At 43.1% G+C, this 26810-nt stretch overlaps 1 protein-coding gene, 2 long non-coding RNA genes and 1 pseudogene across 7 annotated transcripts in view; 1 reads left to right on the top strand and 3 right to left on the bottom strand.

Annotated features, from left to right (window-relative positions):
- The window catches only part of LOC309622898, an 843724-nt gene that overhangs the window by 238018 nt on the left and 578896 nt on the right, over positions 1 to 26810 (bottom strand). The window lies entirely within an intron of this gene.
- Positions 1 to 26810, bottom strand: part of GRIA1 (glutamate ionotropic receptor AMPA type subunit 1) — a 315761-nt gene that overhangs the window by 122331 nt on the left and 166620 nt on the right. For all 4 annotated transcript variants that reach the window (XR_014241162.1, XM_082379063.1, XM_082379062.1 and 1 more), the window contains exons 5-7: positions 21587 to 21640; positions 3427 to 3588; positions 1267 to 1434 (exon numbers count right to left, since the gene is read on the bottom strand). Coding sequence is in view for 3 of the 4 variants with exons in the window: in XM_082379063.1 (XP_082235189.1) it covers positions 1267 to 1434; positions 3427 to 3588; positions 21587 to 21640 (384 nt within the window). In the remaining variant the exon portion in view is untranslated. The remainder of the gene's footprint in view (positions 1 to 1266; positions 1435 to 3426; positions 3589 to 21586; positions 21641 to 26810) is intronic.
- Positions 1 to 26810, top strand: part of LOC309622902 — a 480082-nt gene that overhangs the window by 345333 nt on the left and 107939 nt on the right. The window lies entirely within an intron of this gene.
- The window catches only part of LOC309622864 (N6-Methyl-AMP deaminase pseudogene), a 472574-nt pseudogene that overhangs the window by 397006 nt on the left and 48758 nt on the right, over positions 1 to 26810 (bottom strand). The window lies entirely within an intron of this gene.

Genomic DNA, 26810 nt, shown 5'->3' with positions numbered 1-26810 from the left:
GTAGTCACAGGGCAGCTGCTTCACTTCATTCCAAAGGACAGAAGTATAATTCATATTCCATGTGCAGGCAATTCATCCAAGCTGAAGAACAGCCTGTGATATTCCTGTCTTGTCTCTTTCTCCAGGTTGTGAAAATTGTTAGAGCTGTGCACGTGTGGCTGGAAAACAAATGGGAATAGTTGTACATTTTGCTCTACATTTCTCCCTCATTCAGAAACGCATCTCTCCTTCCCTGGGAGTCCAAATTCATCTTCTGTTGAATGGAGTCTTGAAAGTAGAGCTGGTCTTATCTAGGCAACTCTTGGATGGGGAGGGCAGGTCCTGAGAGGCATTTGCACCAAAATATCTTGCTGTTGGCTGGCTTGCCACTGTGTCTGATACTTGGACATTCCTTTGCAGTGAGCACTGCCCTCTTTGCCCAGTCCCCTTTGGAAACACAGCCTCTCTCAGGAGGCATGAGAGGCATTGTATAGTGCTATCCGTCAGGAGTTGGAGGACCACAGCCTGGGCTTGAGGTGCTTCTAGAAACTCCTAGAGACTTCAAGGAGCTCAGAGAGTGATAAAACTGGGCAAATCCCCAGAACCTTCTAAACCAGGAATGTTAAATGCATGGCTCACGTTTACCTCTGTCTCATCCTGCTTCCACAGCAGACATATCACTAATTGAGTATTTACTCCCCCCTGTTGAATCTGGATTCAGCCTCAGAATCCTCTGCATAGCCAACTGATTGGAGGGGCCTGACCATTTTCTATCCCTGTTCTTTACCTGTTGTTAAGCGCGAACAAAATTGATGATTGCAATGCTGAGAAGCAAGAAGATAGAATCAGAAGTCCCGAGAAACATTTTCAGGGTCCCATCATGACGTGCACAGAAAGCAAAGGTGATGAAGAAATCCAGAAAATCAGGGCAAGAGAGGGAGTCTCCAAGAGACTGCTAAAATGGTTCAGTTTCATCCTTGTATATCTCAAGTCCCCTTTCCAAATACAAAATCACTGGCTTCCCCTCTTTAACATAAACCCTAAGCAGCAAATAGAGCTTTTGTGCTATCAGGAATGACTATTCCATACTACTGCGTTTTTTTGTTTTGTTTTTCAAATTTCTGCATGACCTTCCATGTACGCCAAGAGCCACAGACACAATGCAGTGGCAGTCCAAACTTGAGGCGTGCTCTACCTTTTCTTTTAAATAGCTACGTCCCACCTGAAACTGATGCTGAAATCCCCCGTGAGGCTCCCATAAGATGGGGCAGCCATTGCCAGCCTCACCTGCTGCAGAGCTCTCTGGATGTCGATGCCCTGGCCCCAGGGCACAGCTGGGTTAGCCAGGCAGTCCCCAGCATTCCCCCGGCGAGAGATATCGATTCTCTGCCTCCGCAGGCTCTGGAAAGCCTCAGCCATCACCTTCACCCCATCGTAGGTGAGCGCAGAGGTGTACTAGTGGGAGGAACAGAGACAGTTAGGTGTCAGAGCGAGCTGACAGGGAGGCAGGTGGGAGCTGCATCTGGGAAGGAGCTTCCCGGTGGTGAGGATGCCTGCAGCGGGCCAGGGATGGGGAGTAGGGGGGTGGAGGGGAGCAGTCGTGAGCCAGGAAGTGCCTGCCTCTTAGATGGGGGCTCCTGCTCCACCTCATAGCCAATATTGCCCCCCTGGATTATGAGTTCAGTATTACTGCAGGTTGTGATGTTAGAAGAGAACTTTAGAATTTTGTGTTCAATCTTGCCATCTGAAAATGTTGGTTCAACTGGAAAAAGAATCCATAGATTAAATACAGCACATCTGTATCTGTCTGATACAGTCCATGGAAAACCACTTGGTGTTCTCTGTGTTATAGTCATCAGTTGGGAGCCAAGAGGAACAGTTTACTCCACCATCCCTGGTGACAGTAAAAGAAAAAAAGAATAATCCAAGAAGGGTCAACTCTTAATTATTTCCGCATGTGGTTCACTCAAGTGGCAGGTTTACATTCTGCAAACTTTCCCCTTGTGCTTCTTCATGCTAACCCTCAATTTTATCCCCATCTTGCCTAAAAGCGGGTGAAAATGTTGAAACAAAAGCAGGATAACAATAACAACATTTCCCGGCACTGGAACTCATGTCTGTCCTCATTAATTTGTCCTCAATGTCTAGCATGTTCTCTGGCACATTCTAAGTTCACAGTAGAGTTGTAGAATGAATGTATATGTATTTTTCCAGTTCTTAACTTTGATTCTCTTGCTATTTTAAAAGTATATACATTATATTTTGTTATTTTTATAATCAGCTCCAATCTTTTGGAAATTGGGTGGGCTTTTTGCATATTAATGAATTAACTGCTGTGTGGTTTGCTCATTGCTTTAAAGCACATTTGTGATTTTGCTTGCTTAAGCTCATATTGAAATAAGTTTTTATTTCTGAATTGCTAACTCAGTTCGAGCAAAAGTGGGACAAGAAGCATCTCGGTTAAGTGGCCTGCCATTCACAAAAAGAAATTGACGAGTGGCAAGAGAAAGTTGCCAAGGATCCACAGTTTGCCCCAGATAAACAAATTTAGCCTCAGAATCCTTCTCAACACAGTGTTTCTCACAGCCATTGCCAAACTGGTGGATTTGATGTGGGAAAGAAAAATTATCCCCTATCCTTATTCTAAGCCATTATCAAATAGCAAACAATATAGATTTTGGCTGCAGGATTTAAAGCTGCCTTGCTGGGAAGTGAGAGACAGGTAGTCAGCATGATAATTGGTAGTAGACTCTCTGAGAAGGAGATGTGCTGGTTATTGCTTAGTTAAATTTCCTTGATTTTTAGCTAGGTACGTGGCTGATTAGAAAAAGGGCCAGCTCACTGCACAAATCTAGGAGGCTCAATCCATGAAGAAATAAATGCATCCCCCTGGAGCTGTGCAACATGGTGGTCCTGCCCAGAGTAGAGACATCATTTTCCAGCTTCCCCTGTAGGTAGCTGGGGTAGGTTTCTAAGATGTGGCCAATAGCATGTGAAGGGAAGATCTGTGTGTGACTTCTGGAAAGAGTTCTTATAGGAAGCAGTTTTGATTTTTATTTTCCTTTTCCCTTCCTGCTGGGTAGAATAGGGAGGTAATTGTTGGAGCTTCTGCAGCCATTTGGGGCTATAAGGTAGCAGCCATATGCCGAGGATAGCAGAGCAAGAAGATAGAACACGCCTCAGTGTTTGAATGATTGTGAAGCCATTACACAAGCCCTGGGGTGCTGACTTCTGAATTTTGTTTATATGAAAGAAAATCAAAATATTTATCTTGTTAAAATCACTGTCATTCTGGATTGTCCATACCCTCAGTCTTTACGGATACACTTTGCTTAACTTGTTCCTCTTAGAAAGTCTATCCTTATCTAAAGGCTAACACTACCCAGGAATCTAGGGCAGGCAGAGGGACCAGGCTGGTCCTTTGCTGCCTGCTGCCCATCTTCTTACCTTAGGTCTTTTCCAGTCCACCCGGGTGTGGTCCCGAGCATCACTGTTTTTCCACTGCTGCATGATCTTGGCCGGGATGGTGTCTGTGTAGTTCACCAACTGGAAACCTGTTACGTTTGCTCCACTCTCCTTGAATTTGTTCAAGTCAATGTCCATGAAACCCTGGGTGGAGAGGAAGGGAGAGAAGTCAGAATCTGCTGCCTGGATACATCCGTTTAACCATGTTACAGAATCACAGCCTTTTCCACCCAGTTCCTACTTAAGGTGAAACCGACGTAATGGAGAGACAGTTGTGTCTCCCTCCCTTCTGAATTCTGTTATCACTTAGTTTGTGCACAGAGTTAGCACAGTGGTTAAGAGCACTTGCGCAGGAGCCAGCCATGCCTGGGTTGGAGGGTGGGCTCTGCTGCTCACAGCTGTGAGTTACTACCTTGGACCAAGTTCCCTGACGTTTTCTCCTATGAATAATGGAGGTTAGGAGGCGGGGGAGAAAAAGCAGTGGGACGAAAAAGCATGTCAAGTGCGTGGTGCACAGTGATTCCTATGACGACACAGATGTGCAATAGAATAAAAAACAGAAGAGGGGGAGGCTTTTCCTCCACCATCACCACTCTCCACCCTTTTGAGAGGAGAGGAATCTGAAGTCCATCAGGGGCAAGCGCCTGAGGGCTCCCCAAGGTCACCAGCGTGTCTAGAAGAGGCTGGATGCTGATTACCCCTCCCCCTGTGCTCTTTCCTGTGCCACAGCCGAGGTCTTCTCTAGCCAGTGAGGCCTGATCAGTTCTCATATCCGCAAAGCATTTTTTATTGGGAATGAAACTTTCCTCCCCATTTGGCGAAGTTCATTGAAACTCAGGAAGCCTTCAATTTAGAAAGGAAACCTTGTATTTGTATAATATATTTCTATAGTGTACAATACTTTCAAATCTACGGCCGCATTTCACTTTATGGCTTTATAAGGTAGAAATTATATGCTTATTTGTCAGATAAAGAAATCGAGACCAGAGTGGGAGGATCATCTTCACAGAGTCATTCATTGATTTAGTAGCAGAGAGGGGACCAGAACTAAGGTCTTCTGTAGGTCTTTGCTCACTTGTCATTCAACGAACATATTTGGGAACCTACAGTGTACTCTTCTAATAGTGAGAAAAACAACTTCCTTCTCTTACAAAGCTTACTTTGTAGTGGGAAAGATAGACCATAAACAAACAAACTATTAGGTATAAAATAAGCTACAAGGATGTATTGTACAACACGGGGAACAGAGCAAATATTTTATAAGACCTATAAATGGAGTATAACCTTTAAAAGTTGTGAATCACTGTATTGTACACCGATAACATATAGTATCATACATCAACTATACTTCAGTTAAAGAAGAGTAAATAGGTAGCACAGTGTCTAGAGTACAGAGTATACCATGCAGTAGCTATGAGTCCTCTGAAGGAAGATGAAGTGGGGTTGGAGGATGTTTGGCATGTTCCAGAAACAGAAGGCTGGTGTGGCTGTAGCACAGTGAGTGAGCGAGAGAGAGGGCGGGAAATGCAGTCGGCAGCCCAGGGCTGGATCACATAAAGCATTGTGATCACCTGGGTTTCTTTTTAAGGTATAATTGGCAGCCCACTGCAGGAATTTGAGCAGGGATCATAAAGTCATTGCTCTCTGAGCTCCACAGCTTGGAGAAACTGCCAGATCCCTGGGGGTGAAATGGGGGAAGGAGCAGGGGAAGCAGTGTGGTGGACTGAGGTTGGGGAGAGCCATGGACAAATAGCTGAGAGCCGGGAGCGCTGGCCCCAGCTCTGCCCAGGTCTCTTCATTTCTCACTGACTTGATCCAGTTTCCTTACCTAAACGATCTAGTCATCAATGACTTCATGACTCAAAGACACAGACCCCCACCCATGCCTCTAAAGTTCTGTGATTCTTTATTATTTCTATTTTATAAACAAACTAAGCTCAGTTCCACCCTCAGCCTTTGCCTAGCTGTTCTCTGCCTGGAAGTGAGCTTTCCCTGGCCGACTCCTGCCCATATTTTTGGATCTCAGCTAAAATGCAGTCTCTTCAGACAGCTCTTTCCTGACCCCTTATGTAAGATTCAATTCTTGCCCTGTGGTAGTTGCTATTGATGCCCTGCTGATTTCCACTCCCCCACCCCTTAGACACTGATATTCCACTTTATATACTAACTACAAATACCTATTACTTCACCTACGTGCAGGGTAAACCAGGCGTATCAGGGAGTTCATTCACCCAGAGCAGCTCTCAACCAATGACAGATGGGGAGTTTGTAGATAAATACTCCAGAATCCTCTTCCCTGGGTGGGGTAACCCTGAGGCATGCTCTACACCCAGGTCTAGAGCTTCCCTAAAGGATGGAGCTCTGTAGCCCCGAGGGGTAACTGTCTTGGTTATGCACTTTTATCAGATGCCTGCTGTCCCTTCCCTACTTCACATCCCTGATTCCCTGCTGTTGTTTCTGGGATTCGCAGCCAGAGAAGCTGCTTGTACTTGAATTGCTGTCTTAAGACCTGGTTCTAGTAGAACCCAGTCAAGTCACCCCCAACACCCAGTCCAGTCAGTTCCTTCTCAGTGCCCTGTTTATCACCATTTGAGATGATCTCGTTTGCTCATTTATTCCCTTGTCCTCTCTCCTCGGGTTGGAATGTCAGCTCCATGAGGGCAGGGACCCTTTCTGTCTTGTTCACGGATGTATACTAGAACCTAGCACCTAGAACAATGCCTGGCACAGAGTAGGTGCTCGATACATATTTGTTGGGTGAATGAATAAAAGCCAAAGACTTTCCTCAAGCAAGAATGCTTATGAGCTAAGGGGAAGTGTGATCACCGGGCAGTAAATGCCAGTGGATGATTTTAATTGTTTGAAAAGAGAAGCTCATGTTGGAAATATATTTTGTGATTAACTTTTCCCATAGCTACAGTTTACAGACATTCACAGGGGTCTACTGAATTGCACAGTTTCTAGCAAGCTTTTAGTACAGATGAAATCAGAATTAGGTTCTCGTACCCAATAGGCATTCCAAGACGTTCTACTACCTAAGAGTACAACCATCCCACCCCTGGTTAAAAGCTAATGCACAGTTGAGAGACTTCCCATAATTTTTAGAGATCTTAAAAAGAACATCTTGTTCATAAAATAACTATTGAGAGAATAAAATGAAAGCGACCTCCTGCAGTCAAATTCTGTCGCTTGAAAATCTGTAACAAGCTCCCAGGCATTTTGTATTGACTGCCCCCATCAACGTAATGGGGGCCATGGGAAATGGCAGAGTTTATTCAAACATAAATGCCACTCAACTCCATCACCAGAGTGTCTGACTACAAGGTTACTGGAGCCAAACCTCAAGTTATATCTAATCAAACTGATGGGACCTCTAACTGAACTCCTCAGCTCCCCTGAGAAGGAAGGGACAAAGAATGATAAAATAAGCTCCTATCTGTGATGTTAGGTAAAGGACACAAAATGAGGGAGTAATTTTTTTCTTTTTTACCATGTGAATATGTTTTCTTTTTAGTACTGTTAAAAAATAAAAATAGATCCTCAGATAATTTTGATATACGTTGCTGGTTCAGAATCATCTGTTAAGTCCCTGGAAAGTGGGGGAGGGAGTGGCCGTGGCAGAACAGGGAAGAGGAGTCATGGCATGGGTTGACTCTTTGATACGGTCTGTTAAGGGAGCCCTGCTTAATTTGTTGTCTCTTGGCCTAGAATTAAAGAACACTGGCGCTGTTAAATGCTCTACTGAAATGCAGCTTCAGAAGCATTGCTCCTCAGGATAACAGAAATGACAACAATGGCAAAACTGTCACTTCTTATGCATTATATAACTTCATCTTCATACAGCCTTTTGAGAATTATGAAGTTGTCATTTAAAACTGAGAAATGAAATAATCAGTCGAGAGTCACCCTTAGATTTATTAAGCATTTCCCAAGCTCTTATCCTGAGCCAGACATTCTATTAAATGCTTTATATACATAATCCTATTTAATCCCCCCAAACAACCCTGAGAGGTGCACATGCACAGTAGGCACCAGGTGCTCATTTGCATAAGTGAGTGAGTATCTGTCCCAATTTTATGTGTGCGGAGCTGTGGTTCAGGGACCTTTGGAAACTCCCTTGAGGTCACCCAGCAAGCAAGGAATCCAGCTGTGGTCCAGCCATCAAATCTGTCTTCTTCGTCTATGTGTTACACTGCTTTGCCAGTGGAGGAACACAGGAGGCTAGCTTTAGGATGGCATTTCCATATTGCCCCAGACAGAGGGACAAAGAAGCTCAGACAGTGTGGCTGACAGTTAATAGCCTAGAAGAGATGTCTTACTCTGCCAAAGAGGGGCCTTCCAGTACAGCTTTCTGTCTTAAAGCAACATCTGTGGGAGGGCACAGTAGGTTTCTCTCCTTGACACCATGATGGTGGTTAGAGATTGGTTAGATGTTTCTCAAACCTCTGATTTATACGAAGTCTGTTAGTGCCCACCTACCCCACATTTATAGCAGGAGTCAGCAAATTTTTCTTGGTAAAGGGTCATATTGTGAATTTTTTAGGCTGGTGGGCCATGTGGTTTCTGTCGTAACTATTCAATGTTGCTGTTATGGCGCGAAAGCCGTCCTCGACAATAGAAAATGAATGAGCATGGTTGTGTCCACTGAAACTTGAATTTCACGTAATTTTCACACGTCACGAAGTATCATTTTTCTTTTCGTTTTTCTAATAATTTAAAAATGTACAACCATTCTTAGCTCATGAGCCAAACAAAATCAGGTAGCAGTTGGATCTGACCCATGGGGCATAGTTTAGGTTTACAGACACCTGAAGCAAAGATACTGGTGATCAGGTCAAACCCCTCGTTGTCCAGAGAGGAGACTAGTGGCCTCAAGTTGTAGGCTGGTTAGAGGGGTAGCTGAGATTAAGATCTGTATTCCCTATGTACTCATCGTAGAAGGCAATGCAATGCTGACCAGTCATTTAAATAGCATGCCTGGGGGAAAAAGTGCTCAATTAATTAAACTGGTTAATATAGTCATTCCATCTATCATATCTCAATGATATTTTTCAAAGGATTAGAATGAAAAGGCATTTCAAATAATTATAATATCCTAAAGAGATGTTTAACAGTATAACTACATTAGCCATGCTTTCATGTTGCTGTAAAGATTTAGAAAATGCTTTGAGGATCACGAGGAAGCTCTGAGTTATCATTATGACTATTAATTATCATGTGTGCCTGGAAACAAAAGAACCTGATTATGTGTGCTTACTGGTTATTTAACCTCTCTGAGTCTTAGCTCTCTGGTCTTCAAAATGCGGATATAATAGCACCTACAGCATAGAACTGGAGCAAGATTTAAAAAAAATACATAAAGCACTTAGAGCTGTGTCTGGCACATAGTAAGTGCTTAATGAATGTTATTATAATCATCAGCGATTATGAATGTTATTATTATTATCATCACATTCACCATCATCATTATCACTGGGTCAGAAGAGGTTAGGTGTTGTTACAACTGCTTTGAAACCAGGCACTGGGTCAGGCAAGACACCTGAGCTAACAGGAGGCAGGTGTATGGGAACACAGCTTTCAAAGGATAAAAAGCTTTATCTTCAAAGCCAGATTTCCTTTTTCTCTGGGGTTCTTTCCAGGGGTCACATACAAGCTATTCAGCCCTCATCGTCCTGCTTGGGCGGACACCACCCCCATTAGAAGGAAGAGGGAACATCCAACATTGTTAAGGGGCCAAGGAGAAGGTTATTTAACAAGACCTGGGATGCCGGAGAGAGCACTCCCTCCATCTCCTCCCCTTGAGGTCTAGAAGAGGTAAGATTAGAACAAATTGAAGAACTTGCACTTTATACTCTGAATGGCACAAGTTGAATGTGGCAAGTTTCCCCAGATTGTCAGATAAATTCTTAGATGACAGCTCCATAGAGAGGATAGTTATAGGGAAGTACAGTTTGAAAAGTCTGGTTACATTAGAAATGCTTGAAAAAAGTGGGGATGTTCAACCTGAAAATAATGGAAGACTAAGAAGGGAAGTGAAGGATGTATTTGAATCCTAGAAAGGCTGTCGTGGAAAAGAGGTAGAAGATTTGTTTTCTAAGGTTCTGGAAGGCAGGCCAGCACCAACCAATGGACAGAAGTCATGGGATGCAGACTTTGGCTAAAATAATAATGACAGTAACAACCACCGTGCCTGACGTGTATCAGACCTGTACTGTGTAGTAGTAGGCACTGTGCTGAGAGCTTTATTTGTATGATCTCATTTAATCCCAGTGACAATCCTGTGAAGCAGGTACTTTTATCATTCCCACATTGCAGATTAGAAAACTGAGTCTTAAATGAATGGAGTAGCTTCTGCCTAACATAACATAGATAGTGAGGGAGAGAGACCGTAGTCATAGCAAGTGACAAGACTCTGGGCTTATTTTCTAGCCATTGTACATTCTGCCCCCTCAACGCTAGTCCCATCAGTCTGATTCACTTATCTCCTGTCCTTCAATGAAGCCCTTGCAATGGCCTGCTTCTTTATACTAAGAAGGAATTAGCAGGTTTCTGGGAGACCCAGGTGTTAGTCTTCCGCTCCTTTAATGGGTGCTGGTCCTTGGGATGTGAACCACAAAGCTCTTTTTTTTTTTTTTTTTTAATTAATTAATTAATTTATTTATTTATGGCTGTGTTGGGTCTTCGTTTCTGTGCGAGGGCTTTCTCTAGTTGTGGCAAGCGGGGGCCACTCTTCATCGCGGTGCGCGGGCCTCTCACTATAGTGGCCTCTCTTGTTGCGGAGCACAGGCTCCAGATGCGCAGGCTTAGTAATTATGGCTCACGGGCCCAGTTGCTCCGCGGCACGTGGGATCCTCCCGGACCAGGGCTCAAACCCATGCCCCTGCATTGGCAGGCAGACTCCCAACCACTGCACCACCAGGGAAGCCCCCACAAAGCTCTTTATTTCTCTCTCCCTTGGGGTCTTTCCCAGCTTTCTCTCTGACTGCAGCCTTGCTTCTCATCTCCTTTAGACCTAGAAGACCGTGTGACCCTAGAGAGCAGGAACCTCGGTCCCCACGGTATCCACAGCCCAGTACCTGGAGCAGGCTGACTGCTTAATTTACACCAAGGGATGAAACATACACGACAGATGTCTTCACTCACCCTTTTCATGGTTTTCTTGTAAGTTTCCATCCTGTCACCTCTCAGTCTCTCAGCTTTCATCTTGTGGACCAAAGAGGTCTTGTTATTGACTGTTTTGTGTGTAGTATATTCTGAACTGGGTCATAAATAAGTAGTGTCAGGAAAATAATTTTAGGGACAACCGCATAAGTTCTGTCCCGTCTTTGAACTTCATGAGCTGTCTACCCTCGGGTAGTGTTCTCACCCTCTCCAGGCACTAGATTATTGATCTGCAAAATGAGGGCATTGGCTAGATCAGTGATCTTTCAAACTGTTGTCCCAGGCTGTAGGCATTTCAGAGGCTACCAAGTTGAATTAGTGGGAAGGCAGAAGGTTGAGGTTCTGGATTCCCACCCTCCCTCTTCCACCAAAGCAGCTCTGCTTTTTATCTGTTTTACATACTGGGGTTCTCCCCAGGATTCCATTTGAAACTAGAGCTTTAAACGAAAAAGTTTGGAAACTTCTGAGCCAGTCGATTTCTCTCTTAAGGGCTTTTCCAGCTTTGATCTACAATTCTGTGATCACACAGGTGTGTGCACATGAATATGGATATACATGAATTCATGGAATATTCCTGGGCTGAGGACTTTGTTGTGTCCTCAGACAACCATGTCTCTGCATAAGGTCTTCAGATTTTCCTATTCTAGCCACTTTAACCGACCGAAACTTGAATGCGTCCTTACCCTATATAATCCCTCATAACATAGGCTTATCTGGTTCCTGCCAAGTCAATAAGACATTGCAGCTGTGCTCAAACCAGCTAAAACACCATTCGATTTGGGAAGAAACCACTAGTGTTAACTCTTACCCAGGTACATTTGAAACCAGGGAGGCAGGCACCTGTACACTTGGATATGAGCAAACGCACAAACAGACCTATCCCCCAAACACAAGTCCACTGCTGACAGATTATTTAAAAAGGTAGTTGGGATCTCACAAACCAAATTCTCTCAGTCTGTGGGTTTAGGATAAAATGCTGGCATTTTGTGGCAGAAGGTCAGGGGTCCCCAGATTGGGCTGTCAATGCATGAATAAAGAAGTGCAGTATCTGGCCTGGGGTTGGTTGGTCTTTCAGAACCTCCCTTCATCTTAACTCTGGTCTAGTTGGCTGCAGTCACGGGTGACACCTGGCCACGGCCACTTCAGAACAAGAGCCAAAGGGTAGGGGTGGGGTGGGCTTTTATGGCTGGAGTTCCTGGCAGACTTGAAACCAGCAATACCTTCCTTTCACATGATCAAGACCTTCCTGTCCAGTGAGGCTCAGGCAAAGACTATAGCAAGCCCACCTTTGATGAAATGCCAGCTTAAACATTCTCAGGGGCTCCCGTAGAGTAGGCACCCAATGAATGCTTCGTGAAGAATGAATGAAAGTCCAAACGTATGATAAATTTGAAACCTACTAGGAATGGGGAAAGGAATATTCTTGTTATTCATTCATTCATTCCCTCATTCACCTGTGAGGATCTAATATTGCCAAGTACATACTGGACAAAGGGATGCAGCAGAGAATAAGATAGGTTTGGTCCTTGTTTTCAAGTTACTTAAGGTTTAGTGAGAAAGGCCCATATTACCCACATAACTATAGAGCAAAATAGGTAGAACAAAACCTGAACCTGGAACACAGGGAAGGCTCCCAGTGGAAGCAAGGAAGCTGAAAGGAGAGGAGGCTTTGGCTGGGTGAAGGGTTCAGGGAAGAACTCTCTAATTGGAAAGCACACCTGCTCGGAGATTCTGAATCAGTGACAGAGGTCGGTGAATCAGAGGAAATGCGTGTACACATCAACCTGGATTCAAATCTCAGCTCTGCCACCACCTAGCTGTGTGACTGCAGGCAAGCTACTCAACCTTTCTGTGCCTTGGCATCCTTTACTGCAAAATAAGAATCATTATAGCGGCTATCTCATAGGGCCGTTGGGAGTATTAACTGCATTAATCGTTATCAAATTCTTAGGACAGTGCCTGGTACATAATAAGTACTCACCTAGAGTACTCTAGAGTCTGTTTGCTTTTCTGTCTTAAAGAAAGGGACAAGTAAGGAAGTGAGGACTGAACCTTTCTAGTTATATATTACCCCAACCTCCTGCCAAAATAGGTACTTAAGGGGTCTGTCCCTCCTGCTTCTAAGCTGGTAGTGGCAAGGGGGTTCCATGCTCTGGAAGAGCAATTGCAGCTGCTGGCTTGCATATCTGAACTAACCCACTGACTAAGCACGGAAAGGGCCTTTCCAAATCAGCCAAGGTGTGCATGGCTGGCAAGAGCAAAGGATGCAAACACCCAGTGCTTGAGATGAATGGAGTGGCTTCTCCCTTAGAATGAAGGGAGCCAATATGGCTTCGAGAATTGTGTTCTGGCACCTCTGGACTACAGAGAGAGGCAGGAAAACCAGAACCATAAGTTGCACATCTGGAAAGGTCCTTTTGATCATTTAGTCCTTTTGAAAACCCTTGAACAAATCTGGAACAAATTGAGACCCTCAACAAAGGAGAATTTTTTTTCTGCAAAGGATAACGAGTCAGTGGCAGAGCTGGGATGAGACCCCAGGCTTCTGCTGCACTCACTGTTGTAAAACTTGATATAAATTAACTCACTTTATCTTGTGAGGTATGCATTAATATTCCCACCTACAGATGAGGAAACTGAGGTACAGATAGGTGAAATGACTTGCCCAAGATCCCACGGCTAGTAGGTGACTGAGCGAAAATTCAAACCCAGGCAGTATCAGAAGAAAAGGAGTTTATTTCTGAGCTTTCTCAGTTATAATACCAGGCCTGAGAGTCACCAAGGTTTCTTTGATTTGGACAGTGTGGCCCAATGGACAACAAACCTAATCTTTGGAATTAGAGAGGTTTGAGTTCAAATTCCAGTTTTAGCCACATGACCTTGGAAAACTTTCTTCAGCAACTTAGACCTCCTTTTCCTCTCTCATAAAATGAGAATATAATCTCACCTTTCTTGGACGGATACAGAAACTCTCAGTTCTCTAGAATGGATTATTCTAGAGCATGGGATGTGACTGCAAAGAGTAACATATGCTCAGCCTTGCCTGATGGGTTGCTTGGACCACGTAGGAAGTGAGCATCCTTTGGGGTCTGGGACTTGATTTTCTACCCATCCGTTTCCTCTTCCCTTCCAGAGGCTCTCTGCAGTGTAAGCTCTGGTGATCCTAAAGTAAGCCGTGTGTTCTCACTGCTGCAGAAGAGTGAGGTGAAGCCGAGGGAGAGAGGCAAGGCTGTGTAGGAGGGAGAAGAGGACACTGGGATGGACTCCATCAGTGAGGGGTGACTCTGAGAGGGGCAGGGGGAGTGGGGAGGGAGTGCTTCTCAACCTTTCTCTGTCTCCTATTTCTATATGTTTCTTTCTCTTACACACACACACACACACACACACACACACACACACACACACACACACACACACACACACAGAGGAAACTGAGAGGCAGCAGTGGGGTAAAAGAAGCCACAAAGAACAGAACAAACAATTGCTCCAAATCCCAGCCCAGCTCTCCTGTTCAACTTCCGAGTGACTTCAAACAGGTTCTGTCCCTTCTCTGGGTCTTAAGTGCCTCTTTTACAAAATGCGGGAGGGGTTGGGTGAGACGAGCTCCTGGGGACCCTTCAACTCTGGTTCTTTGGGATTCTTCAAGCCAGCGCAAAGGCACACTCTTCATAGGACTACTGGCTGCACGGATGCACCGTCGTGATCCTTCCCAGAAACCTGCAGCCTCCAGGGGCCTCTCGAGCCTCTGACCGCCAGGCTCTGGCAGTTGGGGTGGCAGTTTATGGGGCTTGCATTACTTTCACACGTGATTTTTCTCTGGCATCCTTTTAAAACTTTATTTACATGTTCCAATTTAGCTGGAAGACAAAGCCAAGTTGCTTCCAGGACAAAAGTGAAACCGCATGCTTCTTAGCGCTTCTGTTATGAGCCCAGTGCAGTGGAAGGCACACAGACATGCTTGGTTCATGTCGGATGTTCATTTGGTTGACTGTTAGAACCTGTCCTGTGAGAAGGCATGGGGAGGGGCGGGGACAGGGGGTCGTCCAGGCTGAAGGAGCAAACACCAAGAGCAAGCAGGGTAGGCGGTTCCAAATACACTATTCCCTATCACTGGGTATTATTCAAGCAGGAACCAGCTGGATGGGCTTCTGTTAGGGATGTTGTAGAGGAGATTCTGGCCTTTTATGGGAAGTGGACTAGATGCCCTCTGAGGCCCAGCTCTACCTGCTCATTTGCATATTCTTAGCTGTATTCATGGTCCCACGATCCCTGATCTCTGCTTCTTTTAGCACAGACACAGGGAATTTGCCTTTAAGTGCATGTAATAAGTGGGTACCAACATTGTGTATTTCCTGAGAAGTCATTTCACTCACTCATTCATTCATTCAGCGACTTTTTAAAGAACACTGTTACATGCAACTCACTTTGCCTGGTGAACTGGGAATTCGTCAGTGAGAAAGGCAGACATATTCCTTCTTCCAGGAGCTTACAGACGAACAGGGAGGAAAGTATTATATAATTGGGTTTCAGTTGTGGATGAGATTTAGTTTGGAAGGGGGTTGAGGGACCTCAAGGATAGTATCTTGTCCCCAGATATTTAGTGTTTTCTTTCCCCACTAATAATAATAATGATGATGATGATGGTGATGACCATGATTATGATGGTGGAAATTGTTAACGTTTACTGAGTGCTTATTTTGGGCCAAATATTACTATGAGCACTTATAAGGTATTATTTCATTTAATTCACATGATAGCCCATGAGGAGGTAGGTAATACCACATTCCTTTTTTTACAGATGAGGTAATGAAAGCTCAGAGAAGGTAGGTCACTTTACTAATATCACACAGCTAATAAACATAAAACCAGAATTCAAACTCAGGTCTATCTGACCCAGAGCCACCCTTCCCAACTACTGCTCCAGCTCCCTAACTAGAGAAACCATACAGGAACCAAACGTGATCGTGTGTGGTATTGAGATGGTGTGTGCAGAAGAAAGTGGCCGAGCTTGGCCTTACAGAAGGCAGAGACAGCTTTCTCACCACAGGGGAGCAAGGAGATGAAAGAGCAGTTTCTCCCCAAGACTGATATAGCAAAGGGGTAGCAGCATGGAGCTGGGGGCTTCGATGAGCCGCCACATGGACCAGAACTGCCAACTCTAACATTTCACAGGAGGTCATCTGCATCCACATGGCGGAAATGGCTGACCACCCTGGTCCCCCAATCCCCCAGTAAGACCTGGGATGACCCGTCCTCAGTGTGTTTCCCTCAGCTAGTTTGTGCATTAGAAATCACAGTTGTCCCTTGGTATCCATGGGGGATTGGTGAAGGAACCCCCGCAGACACCAAAATCTGCGGATTCTCAAGTCCCTTATATAAAATGGCATAATAGTATTTGCATATAACCTACTCTCGTCCTCCCATATACTGTAGGCCATCTCTAGATTACTTACAATACCTGATAAAATGTAAATGCTATGTCAATAGCTAGAAATACAATATAAATGCTGTGTAAATAGTTGCCGCTGTGCGGCAAATTCAAGTTTTGCATTTTAGAACTTTCTGGATTTTTTTTCAAATATTTCTGACCTGCAGTTGGTTGAATCTGCAGACATGGAACCCACAAACATGGAGGGCCAACTGTATAATTATAATGAAATTCCATCAGTGTCAGTGGAAAAGATACCCAGTGGGAGTTTGAGAGCCTGAGTTTGAACTCCAGGTTTATTGCTGCAACTGTAGGGAAGATTTAAACTGAAGCCCTCTTTTTTTTTTTTTTTTAATTGATTGATTGATTGATTGCTATGTTGGGTCTTCGTTTCTGTGCTAGGGCTTTCTCTAGTTGCGGCAAGCGGGGGCCACTCTTCATCGCGTTGCGCGGGCCTCTCACTATCGTGGCCTCTCTTGTTGCAGAGCACAGGCTCCAGACACGCAGGCTCAGTAGTTGTGGCTCACGGGCCTAGTTGCTCCGCGGCATGTGGGATCCTCCCAGACCAGGGCTCGAACCCGTGTCCCCTGCATCGGCAGGCAGATTCTCAACCACTGCGCCACCAGGGAAGCCCCTGAAGCCCTCTTATCGAGAGCCTGTGTCCCCCTTGCACCCGTCCCCACCTCCTCCATGCTCAGCAGTCACATGGCACAGTATAAGAACATGGATTTTGGAGTTCTCTAGTCCTGGAGGGGAAGCCCAGCTCCATGACTTTGTAAACTTTGTCACCGGAAAACTCACTAATCTTTCTGAACCTTAGTTTCTTCATCTGAAAAATGGGGATAATATTATCAACCTCCAGGACAATTATGAGGATTTAATAGGTAACTGTTTAAGTATATATCATAGTGTCTGGAATGTAGCAGTCATTCAATGAATAGTAGTTATCACCATTGTTATTATTGTTTTAGTTACTTATTAGGGGTTTAAGGAATTCTAGTTCAGTGGCTCAGGTTAACCTGGTCATCCTATTCTTACGATCACATCACGTGGCTTTTGCCAGATTCCTGAGAGCCAGACTCCATTGAGGAGTGCTTGCCTTCCCCCTCTGCAGATCAGTCATGTAACATCTTGGATCCTCAGTCCTCATTTCTATAAAGTGGGGATGAGGAATTCTACCTTGCTTATGTCATAGGAGTACTGCAAGGTTCAAAACCCAGTGGTGTGATTCATGCCAAAACATCACATGAGCTATAACTTGGTGTAAAAATGAAAGAAGTTGCTGTTATTGTTACTGGTGCCCCAGGAGGCACCATACGGTCCACACAGAAGGACAACCAATATCTTCAGTCCTTCAGTGTTTCTCAGACTGGGGTCTGCTGGACCCTTTATAAATTCTCAGAGCTCTGCTAGTTCTCTACAAGAATTTTTAAATGTTGTGCTTTTTTATTTCAATGGAAGTCAAATCATCAATATAAACAATCTGATCATTTGTCCCATGCTGTGAGTACTCATGTTTGCAGTCTCAGTGGACTGAAGAATTTAACCATTGGCTCAGTGTTTCCTAAACTGTGCAGACGCACTGTAGAGGTCCACATATCTTCCTTTTGAGAAACACCAATTTGTTCTAAGATTTGCGGCTGATGCATCACAGAGATAAGAGCTATAACTCTAGAGAGCTCTGGCTGGTAGCTGTCTGCTATGATCACAGTCTCAGAGCAGGGAGTGAAAACCGAGTCAGTGCTGGGCTTGGAGGAGGACTGACAGCCAGACAAGAGAGCTTGGTTCATCAGGGGGCTCCAGGGCCCAGAGGCTTCTTTAAGAAATAATGGTAGAGTTCACCAATTTCTGCAAGGTTCAAGTTCACTTTATGGACATACCAATGCTATGGAAATATAAATATACGTCTATCCTATCATATATAAAATATGAATACATATATCAGCATATATATGCACAGGCATATATATGCATGTATACATACAGATACAACATGTGAGTATGTACAGATGGGTAGATTTAGTATATGAAGTTAGGATTCTTCACCTATGCAGAACACTTCAACTTTTTCAAGGCATGGTGGCATTCAGCAACATGTTTGGTTTCCACAGTGACTCCATGAGCATATAGAATAGGAACTATTATTCCTGATGTGGAAACTGAGGGCTGGAAAATTGCCCAAGATCACAGAGATACTAGCTGAGGATGGTGTCTGGACAAAAAACATGGCTTTTCTTTTCTGTTCTTTTTTTTATGACTCCCTGTTATAAAGCTCTCCTCTCTGATCCACAGTCTCCTTCCATCCTCTCTTCTAGCAGCCCTCCAAAGCCAGAAAAGCATCCCTCCAAAGTGCTCTGTAACAAGAATGCTGTTGGCTTCTTTGAAGCTCCTGCATCCTGACAGGGACAGAAAGAACTGCAAAATAAAATGTAGCTCCCTCTTTTTGTTAAATCTTTCAAAAGCTTCCTTCCTTAGTTTCTAACTCTATTATTGCACCCTAATCACAAACACTCTGAAGGAGGGGGTCAGTTCCATGCAGCAGCAGGCTAATTATGTGGCGGAATTTCTAAAAATTATCATCTTATAAATTGCTTTATTCCTCTGAAGGGGGAAGAAAGACACACACCACATACTCAACTATGTTTCAGACTGAATTAATTAGTAATTTGAAGCCTAATTATCAACTAATCTATTGGAACATGCAAGTCTTTTGTATTTGGATGGTATATGCAATTTGCATCCTATTAGTTGGCCGTTGTAAGGATTTGAGAGCTCATTAGGTCAGGGGAAAAAAAAAGAATGCAGATCAGAAGGAAACAGACACCCAAAGGGCTGACTTGGTGATGTTGTGACCGAGGGGTCACTTGGCAACAGATGGAGCCTGGTGATGTAATTACCTGAGGTCTTTCGGTGGCTTTGAGGCCAATGATGTGTAATTTCTGTCTTACCCTGGAGAGGTGATTATGCATGCCCCCAACCTTGCTCTGTGTATTCTCAAGCAGCAGGGTGCCCACGTGGTCTGTACTGAGAGATGTCCTGATGAAGTGGAAAAGGCATTGGGTGCTGCCCACTAACCCTGGTGCCAGGCCTAGCTCTATCACTGACTTGCTGTGTGACCCTGGCCAAGTCACACCATCTTGCTGGCTTGACTACAAGCAAATGTTTCCCTATAAGCAAATGAGACTTAGATAGAGCTGACTTCCAAAGTCCCTTCTAGGACTAAGGATCTGGGATTCAAGGGGTGTCAAGAGTTTTCTTCCTTATGAAGTCAAAAATTTCATCCTTGCAAATGTTTTTTTTGTTTTTTGGGTTTCTTTTGTTTTGTTTTGTTTTTTAAGATTTTTTTTGATGTGGGCCATTTTTAAAGTCTTTATTGAATTTGTTACAATACTGCTTCTGTTTTATGTTTTGTTTTTTTGGCCGTGAGGCATGTGGGATCTTAGCTTCCCAACCAGGGATCAAACACGCACCCCCTGCATTGGAAGGCGAATTCTTAACCACTGGACCTCCAAGGGAAGTCCCTTCCAAATGGTTTTTGAGGGTGAAACTCTTGGTTCCCCAAAAATCTTTGGACAGCCATCTGCCATTTAAAATGCAAATATCTCTGAGAAAAGTAGCATATATATCTATTAACAGCTGGGTCTAAATTAACCTATCGCAAGAAGTCCTTCTTATTTCCAGTCCTGACCCTGAAATATTAGGACAGCCAAGGCAAGGAAGTTTTGATGGGGAAAGAAGGTTAAGCCAGGGATCTGAGGCTGGAGATCCACCCAGAGAGACAGAGCTTAAGAATTAGGCAAGGTGTTTTAGATCCTGCCATTTTGACCTTTACATATACCCAGCCCCTGTGCTTTTGTTCTATTAATGATCTTTATTCCAAAAGCAAGTAGAAAATATCAGTCTCTTGTTCAATTAATAATTAATATTACTCACAGGAATAATCAACATAAAATAACATTGCTAAAACTGAGTGATATAATTTGTTATAGACAACAAGCTAAAAATCACATCTTAAAGGAAACACTGAAAATCATAAAGACAGGCCAGGATAATAAGCAAACTTTGTAGAAAAAGCTATCATTAAGGAAATCTGACAGTTGCTCAAACTGTCACATGGCAAAATTTGTTATTTATTAAAATTTGCTAGAAAATAAATAAAATAAAATTCAAAAAAAAATTTGCTGGGAGATGCAACCACTTTGGAAAACAGTTTTGGAGTTTCTCAAAATATTAAACATAGAGTTACCATGTATCCTAGTGATTTCACTCCTAGGTTTATGCTGAAGAGAAAAACTTGTAACAAATGTTCGTAGTAGCATTATTCATAATAGTCCAAAAGTGAGAACAACCCAAGTGTCCATCAACTGATGAATGGATAAACAAAATGGGATACATCCATATAATGGAATGTTATTTGGCAATAAAAAGGAATGAAGTACTGATTCGTGCTACAACATGGATGAACCTTGAAAACATTATGCTAAATGAAAGAAGCCAGTCACAAAGGACCACATATTCTTGATTCCACTTACATGCAACATCCAGAATAGGCAAATCCATAAGGATATAAAGTAGATTGCTGGTTGCCTAAGGCTGGAGGAATTTGTGGGGTGATGGGGAATCACTGCTAATGGGTATGGGTTTCTTTTGGGGGAGTGATGAAAAAGTTTAAAAATGAGACTGTGGTGATGGCTTCACAATTCTGTGAATATATATAAAACCATTGAAGTGTATACTTTAAATGGATGAGCTGGATGGCATGTAATTAGCTCTTTAGAAAATAAGGCAGGCCAAACAAAATTACGTTTGGCTTTGGGAAAAAACTACTGGAAATATCAAACTTCATGATTAAAAAAGTAAGAGGAGCAAAAGATGACCCAGGAAAAACAGACTTGTCAAAAACGATGGTCACAAAAGAAAACTCATAATTGTGCATGTTGCTAGGTAAAATTTAACATGTACAAAAAATTATGAGTCAAGTCTTCATACCATGGAAAATAATTGCACCCAATTAAAATAACTGCAGCACATAAAAATGAAAATAAAAATTTTCTTTAAAAGACAGCTTGTCTATGCCACATAAAAAAGGGAATAAAAACTAAATTGGCATAATATTGTTTATGCTGTAAAACTGTTTCTGGTTAAAGATCTGTCAGCGCTAGTATCATTATGATTTAAACATTTATATTTATAAACAGTAAAACTACCATTGGTGTCAAAATAGAGGGTCAAAACCAGTGGGGTCGAAACATTTTTTATACATTCAAAGATGTGGTGATTTTGTTCTTATCGCCAAGTGGCAGAGCCGATTAAAGCTGGAATTGTTATGACTGAGGGAGGCCTGCCCACCAGCACGATCTCTTCCAAGGAAGCTTAGAGGTTCACCTTGAGTGTGCTGTGGTTTGATAAGCAGGGATGTGAAGGGGAAAAGGCAAAGCTTGGAAGTGCCCCTCCCACCCACACTGTTCCCTCCAGCCAGGTACCACAGAAACAAGCCGGGCCCCAAACACAGAAAGACCCACCATTTGAGAGCCTGCAGTGTCCTCTACTCACCAGATTTGCAAGGATATAGTGGTAGCCAATGCCGTTCTTCTCCAGCTTTACAATCTACAAAACACAACGAGAGGGGATGCATTAATCATACTGACAATTAAAGCTACACCAACAATAACCAGCAATTAACACTGAGTACTGGAAATGTGCCCTGTCCTATCCTAAGTACCCAAACTACAATATCACAACCATCCAATGGTGGTGGCATTGCTGATGTCCTTGTTTTACAGATGAGGAATTGAGACTTAGAGAAGTCAAATACACTCCCTGAAGTTACCCAGCTATTAAGTGCAGATGTAAGATCTGACATCAGTTTTGCCTGATTCCGGGGTAGAGTAGTGTTATCATAACCCCAAGGTCCAGGCTAAAATGCTCACTTCTTTCCTTCTTCCATAAAGCCTTCCCATACATAGTGGGAATCTTTTGTTGTATTGAATTCCTTGTGACTGTTATAACAATATCTGCTGCTTGGGTGGACAGATGGGTGGATGGGTGGAAGGATAGTCAAATGGGTAGGTGGATGATTCCACCCCAGTTCTTGAACTTCAAATCCTTGAATGGACCATATTCAGATACAGTTCCTTGTTTCCCTGAATTTTGCGCCTTCTTCCCTAAACCTGTTGGATACTCAGACATCAATGAGCCATTCAGCCCGGAAGCTGGAAGAGAATGTCAGGATCATCTGGTCCGGCCCCTCACTGTACCGATGGGAAGTCCAGGCCCAGAGAAATGAAGTGATGTGCCAGATCCCACAGCAGTATGGTAGCAGTGTCAGGACAGGGACCTGGCTATTGTGAGCCTTTCCACATGATGCCTGATTCAGAGCCAAGGTCCCCAAACACCCGTCCATCTTCAATGTGCAGACCATCCCTAATCATTGCAGGCAAGAAAATATTTGTAGAAAGAACTACCCAGCGGTTTGCTTGGGCACCCAGACATACCACCCAGCAAGGAACAGCTAAGACCGCAGTCCTTTGTTTAGTCTTAGCTCAGCCTACAAGTTAACTTGATCTATTTCTTTATTATTATTATTTTTTAATCATCAAATTGAGGTTAGTACACCCTGCTCAGTGCCTCTCTCCCTGCACTGTTGCAAGGACGCATAAAACACATGAGAAGCCCTTGGGCTTCTTCTCTAACTGAATAAAATTTCAAGGTTATTAACACCCACATTCAGACATCTACTTAATTGGATGTATGTGCATAGCGGCTCACATATTTTTTTATGTAGGGAATAATTAAATGCAAGCACACACAATTAATGCTCTGAAACAGTGGTTAGCCTGTGAAATTCCAGATTATGGAGCGCCAAGACTTTTGGGATGATAGTTTTATTAATAATTCTTCTTTACTTTTTCATTTTCTTGTCAAATGGTTTTTTGCTCTTTCAGCAATGAGATACCTTTATCAGAAACCTATTCAGCTTCTAATAAGCACAAAATAGCAAATAAAAGACAGTTTGAAACCCAATGCATCTAGGCAGTGGATAAGAATAGTCCCTGCAGGATGAAATTACAGGTTGAAACATAGGAAACAGCTGATAATTAATGACTTTTGACCAATAAAAATCAGTAATTTTATATGGTTTGACCTAACACAAACTGTCCAGCCCATCTACTCACCTACCTACCTGATGGCCTAGCTTCCCTTTCACAAACATTTATTAAGTGCTTACTATCTATCAAGCACTGTGCTGCAGATATAGTGGAAAGTGAAACAAGCATGGTGCTTGCTGTTCTGGAGGTCACAGTTTACTGGGAGGAGACCCATACTTAAACAGATGAAGAGATACAGGTACACAGGGTTACAAACTGAGAAAGTTGTTGTAAAGGTAATGTACACTTGGAGTCCACTGCCTCACTGAGCCCATCTCTTCAAAGCTCATTTCCACCGGATTGCCTTAATTCACAACCTTTGTGCCTGGAATGCCCTTTCCCATTCTCTCTGATTGTTCATCACCTTTATGGCTGAGCTCTAATCCCAACTACTCTGTAAAGCCTTCTCTGATTAACTAATTCACTCAACAAATATTTACTGAACATGGGCCACATGCCAAGCTCTATGCTATGTGCTAGGGACAAGCTATGAACAAATGAGGCAAGATCCCCAAGCCCTCATTGAGCTGAGTTGACACGTTAGCAGGGAGCCAGATGGTAAATATATAAACAGATAAATGAACAAGATTTCAGCAGGTGAAAAGCACTTTGAAGGCAAAGAACAGGGTAAGGTGATGGATGGCCTGGTCCTGGTGTCCCTCATCCATCTCTAACTCATTCTGAACTTAATGACTGTATTACATAATTAAGTGTCTTATATATTGATAAAGCATTATATTCTAATAACCCTGTTCCCTGCTCACAAACCTTCACTGGCTCTCCACTGTTTACAGAATGAACCCCAGACTCTCTGAGATGGTTTCCAAAGATGGTCACAATCATGGGTTCATCTCCTTTTCATTGTCTTCCAGTAAACAATTGACATCCTCCACTTGGCCTCTTAAGCCCCTCTGTGAACCTTGGCCCCCACATGCCCTCTGGGCCTCCCTACATGCTCTTACCTCCAGCTTAAAGGCTCTTTTCCAGTCAAACGCTACCTGTAGATATCTAGACCCATCTCACATTTGGGATCTTAGAGCATTCATTGATTCCCTATTCTTCGCATTCATTCAAAAAATATTTACTGAATACCTACTAGGTGCCAAGCACTGTTCAAGGCACTGTGGATGCAGCAGGGAAGAAAACAAAACAAAAATCTTAATAGAGCTTATATTCCAGTCGGGGCACTAGAGACTGAGACAGGCAGTTAATGCCCTATTTGGAATTTGGAATCATTGTCTTCCTCCTTAGGTTAGGCAGAACATTTGTGTTAGACAAAAGATCCCAATTCCTGAGTGTGAGATAGTCTAGGATGATGCTAAGATGTCAGACTGCAAATCAGAAGATGTAACTTTTAGACTCATGGTCATTGTCACTAACTAGTTGTCTGAACTCAAGACAAATCATTCAACCAATATGACTATCAGTCATCCCATCTGTGAAGTATGAATGCAAATGGTAAATCGGGTGATTTGTAAGATCCTTTCAGCATTTGGTCTTACTTTTCAGAATAGAAGACTCCATCGATTAAAAAAGTTAATACACTGCAATCTAAAATATTCATGCAAACAAGTTCCTTCCTTCCCAAACACAAGTTTGTCCTTTGACAGAGGGGGTAGCTATAGACAGCACATGTGCTGAAAGTTGCATTTTTAAAAGGTTGGGCCCTGTAGCCCGACCAAGATAGATTTGACTTCCTGCTTTCCTTCTATGTGAAATCCCATGCAAGTGTAATCTCTTGTTTCTTCATTTATAGAATAGGGGATCTAATAGAAGCTGTTTTTATAGAGATGATGTGAGGATTAAGTGGAATTATACATGGAGAGAGCTTGGCATAGTGTCTGGTATATGGTAAGCACTCAGAAAATAGTACCAACAGCTTTATCTTTACTATGGAATAATACAGCTGGAGTTATCAGTCTTTAAGAATACCAACTTATCATTCAACACTTTCTCTACCTCCTATCTCATCTAATCTTTTTATCAGCTTTGTAGAACAGGGGCCTTCATTCCTATTTTACAGATGAGTACACTTCTGCCAAAGAGAGAGTGACTCAAGAAAGCAGTATCATACCCACAACAACTTGAATGAATCTCCGGGGAATTATGCCAAATGAAAAAAGCCATACCCCAAACATTACATACTATGTAATTCCATTTATATCACACTCTTAAAATAAGAAAATTACAAAAATGGAGAACAGGTTAGAGAGTGCCTGAGGAAAGGGAAAAAGAGAGGGAGAGAGGGAAGCCAGATGAGGACAGAAGGGCAACACAGATGATCTTTACGGTGATGGAAATGTTCTGTACCTCGAATGTATCAATGTCAATGTCAATTTCCTGGTTGTGATATTTCACTATAGTTGCTATAGTTTTGTAAGATGTTACTATTGGGATAACTGGATATGCGGTACATGGGATCTCTCTGTATTATTTCTTACACACGCATATGAATTTGTATCTCAAAATTAAAAGTTGAACTAAGAAAACAAAGCAAAACAAAAGAAAACCGGTACCAGTTGGCACTATGAATAGCTAAAATAGGTAAATCCTTACATATATCACTTCCTGTGGGGCAGGCTCTATTCTAAGTGCTTTACATGTATACATAGATTCTTCTAACCCTCACAAGAGCTCTCTAAAGGTAGTTATTATCATTATTTTATTATTATTATGCCCATTTTACGGATCAGGAACCTGAGATGTAGAAATGAAAAACCTGGCCCAAGGTCACAGAGCTAGTAAATATTAGAGCTGGGGATGTGAATCCCAGGCAGTCTGGCTCCAGGGTCTCTACTTCTAACCAGTACTCTATTCTGCTTTACTTAACTAGAATTCCAGTCGCATGACTCCAGCTCAAAAAACGCCCATCTCAATGGAAACAATTTTTGCTGGTTTCTCTCTCTGAGAGGGAAGCCAGATCCACACTTTGTAAAGTAGAACACAGAGTTAACGCCTCAAAGAACCCCTGACTTTCAAAATCTCTCCTATTCAGTTCCCGAGGCCTCTGAGCAATTGCTGAGCTGGTGCTGAGATTCCCTGTGGGAGCCCCAGGGGTCTTGAGGGCCATTAACAAGCTCTGTCATGTTGTCAAGTACCTAAAACTGCCATCTTTAATTGTATAGCACTGTTCAAAAACGATTGCAAAATCTACTTCCTTGCTAGCTCATCTAAATACACAAATGTAATTTAAAAAGACAAGTGACCTATCCAATGACACATGCTTTACTTCTGAGAACTGGAGGAACCATGGCTTAGAGATGCCTGGCTAAAGACTACTGAGATTACAGTGCCCTTTCTTGGAATGGACAATCAATTAATTGCTCAGACACATGGATGTGTTCCAGGAAAGGGAGGTGCCTGGTGCCTCCTTGGACTCAAAACTGGTCAGTGGGCCAAATGGATGAGAAACCAAATGCTGGACCAGTGGGTGACAGAACTCAGAGCTGAACCCAGGAATCTGGCTCTGCAGGTTGTGATAGCACTTCACAAACTCTAACATGCAATGTGTTTTGCTTTTGAACAAGAAAAGGAAGCACTGGAGGTAAGTTTTTGGTTAACTGATCCGAGAACCATTTGAAGTCCTGCGTGAAGGCTCCCAGTGTTTGCGCTATTTCGTAACATTCCAG

The sequence above is a fragment of the Balaenoptera borealis genome (assembly GCF_965194805.1).
Source record: "Balaenoptera borealis genome assembly, chromosome: 2".
In the NCBI taxonomy this organism is placed as follows: Eukaryota; Metazoa; Chordata; class Mammalia; order Artiodactyla; family Balaenopteridae; genus Balaenoptera; species Balaenoptera borealis.
The sequence above is the reverse complement of the archived record's forward strand: the minus strand, read 5'-3'. Positions and strand labels throughout refer to the sequence as shown.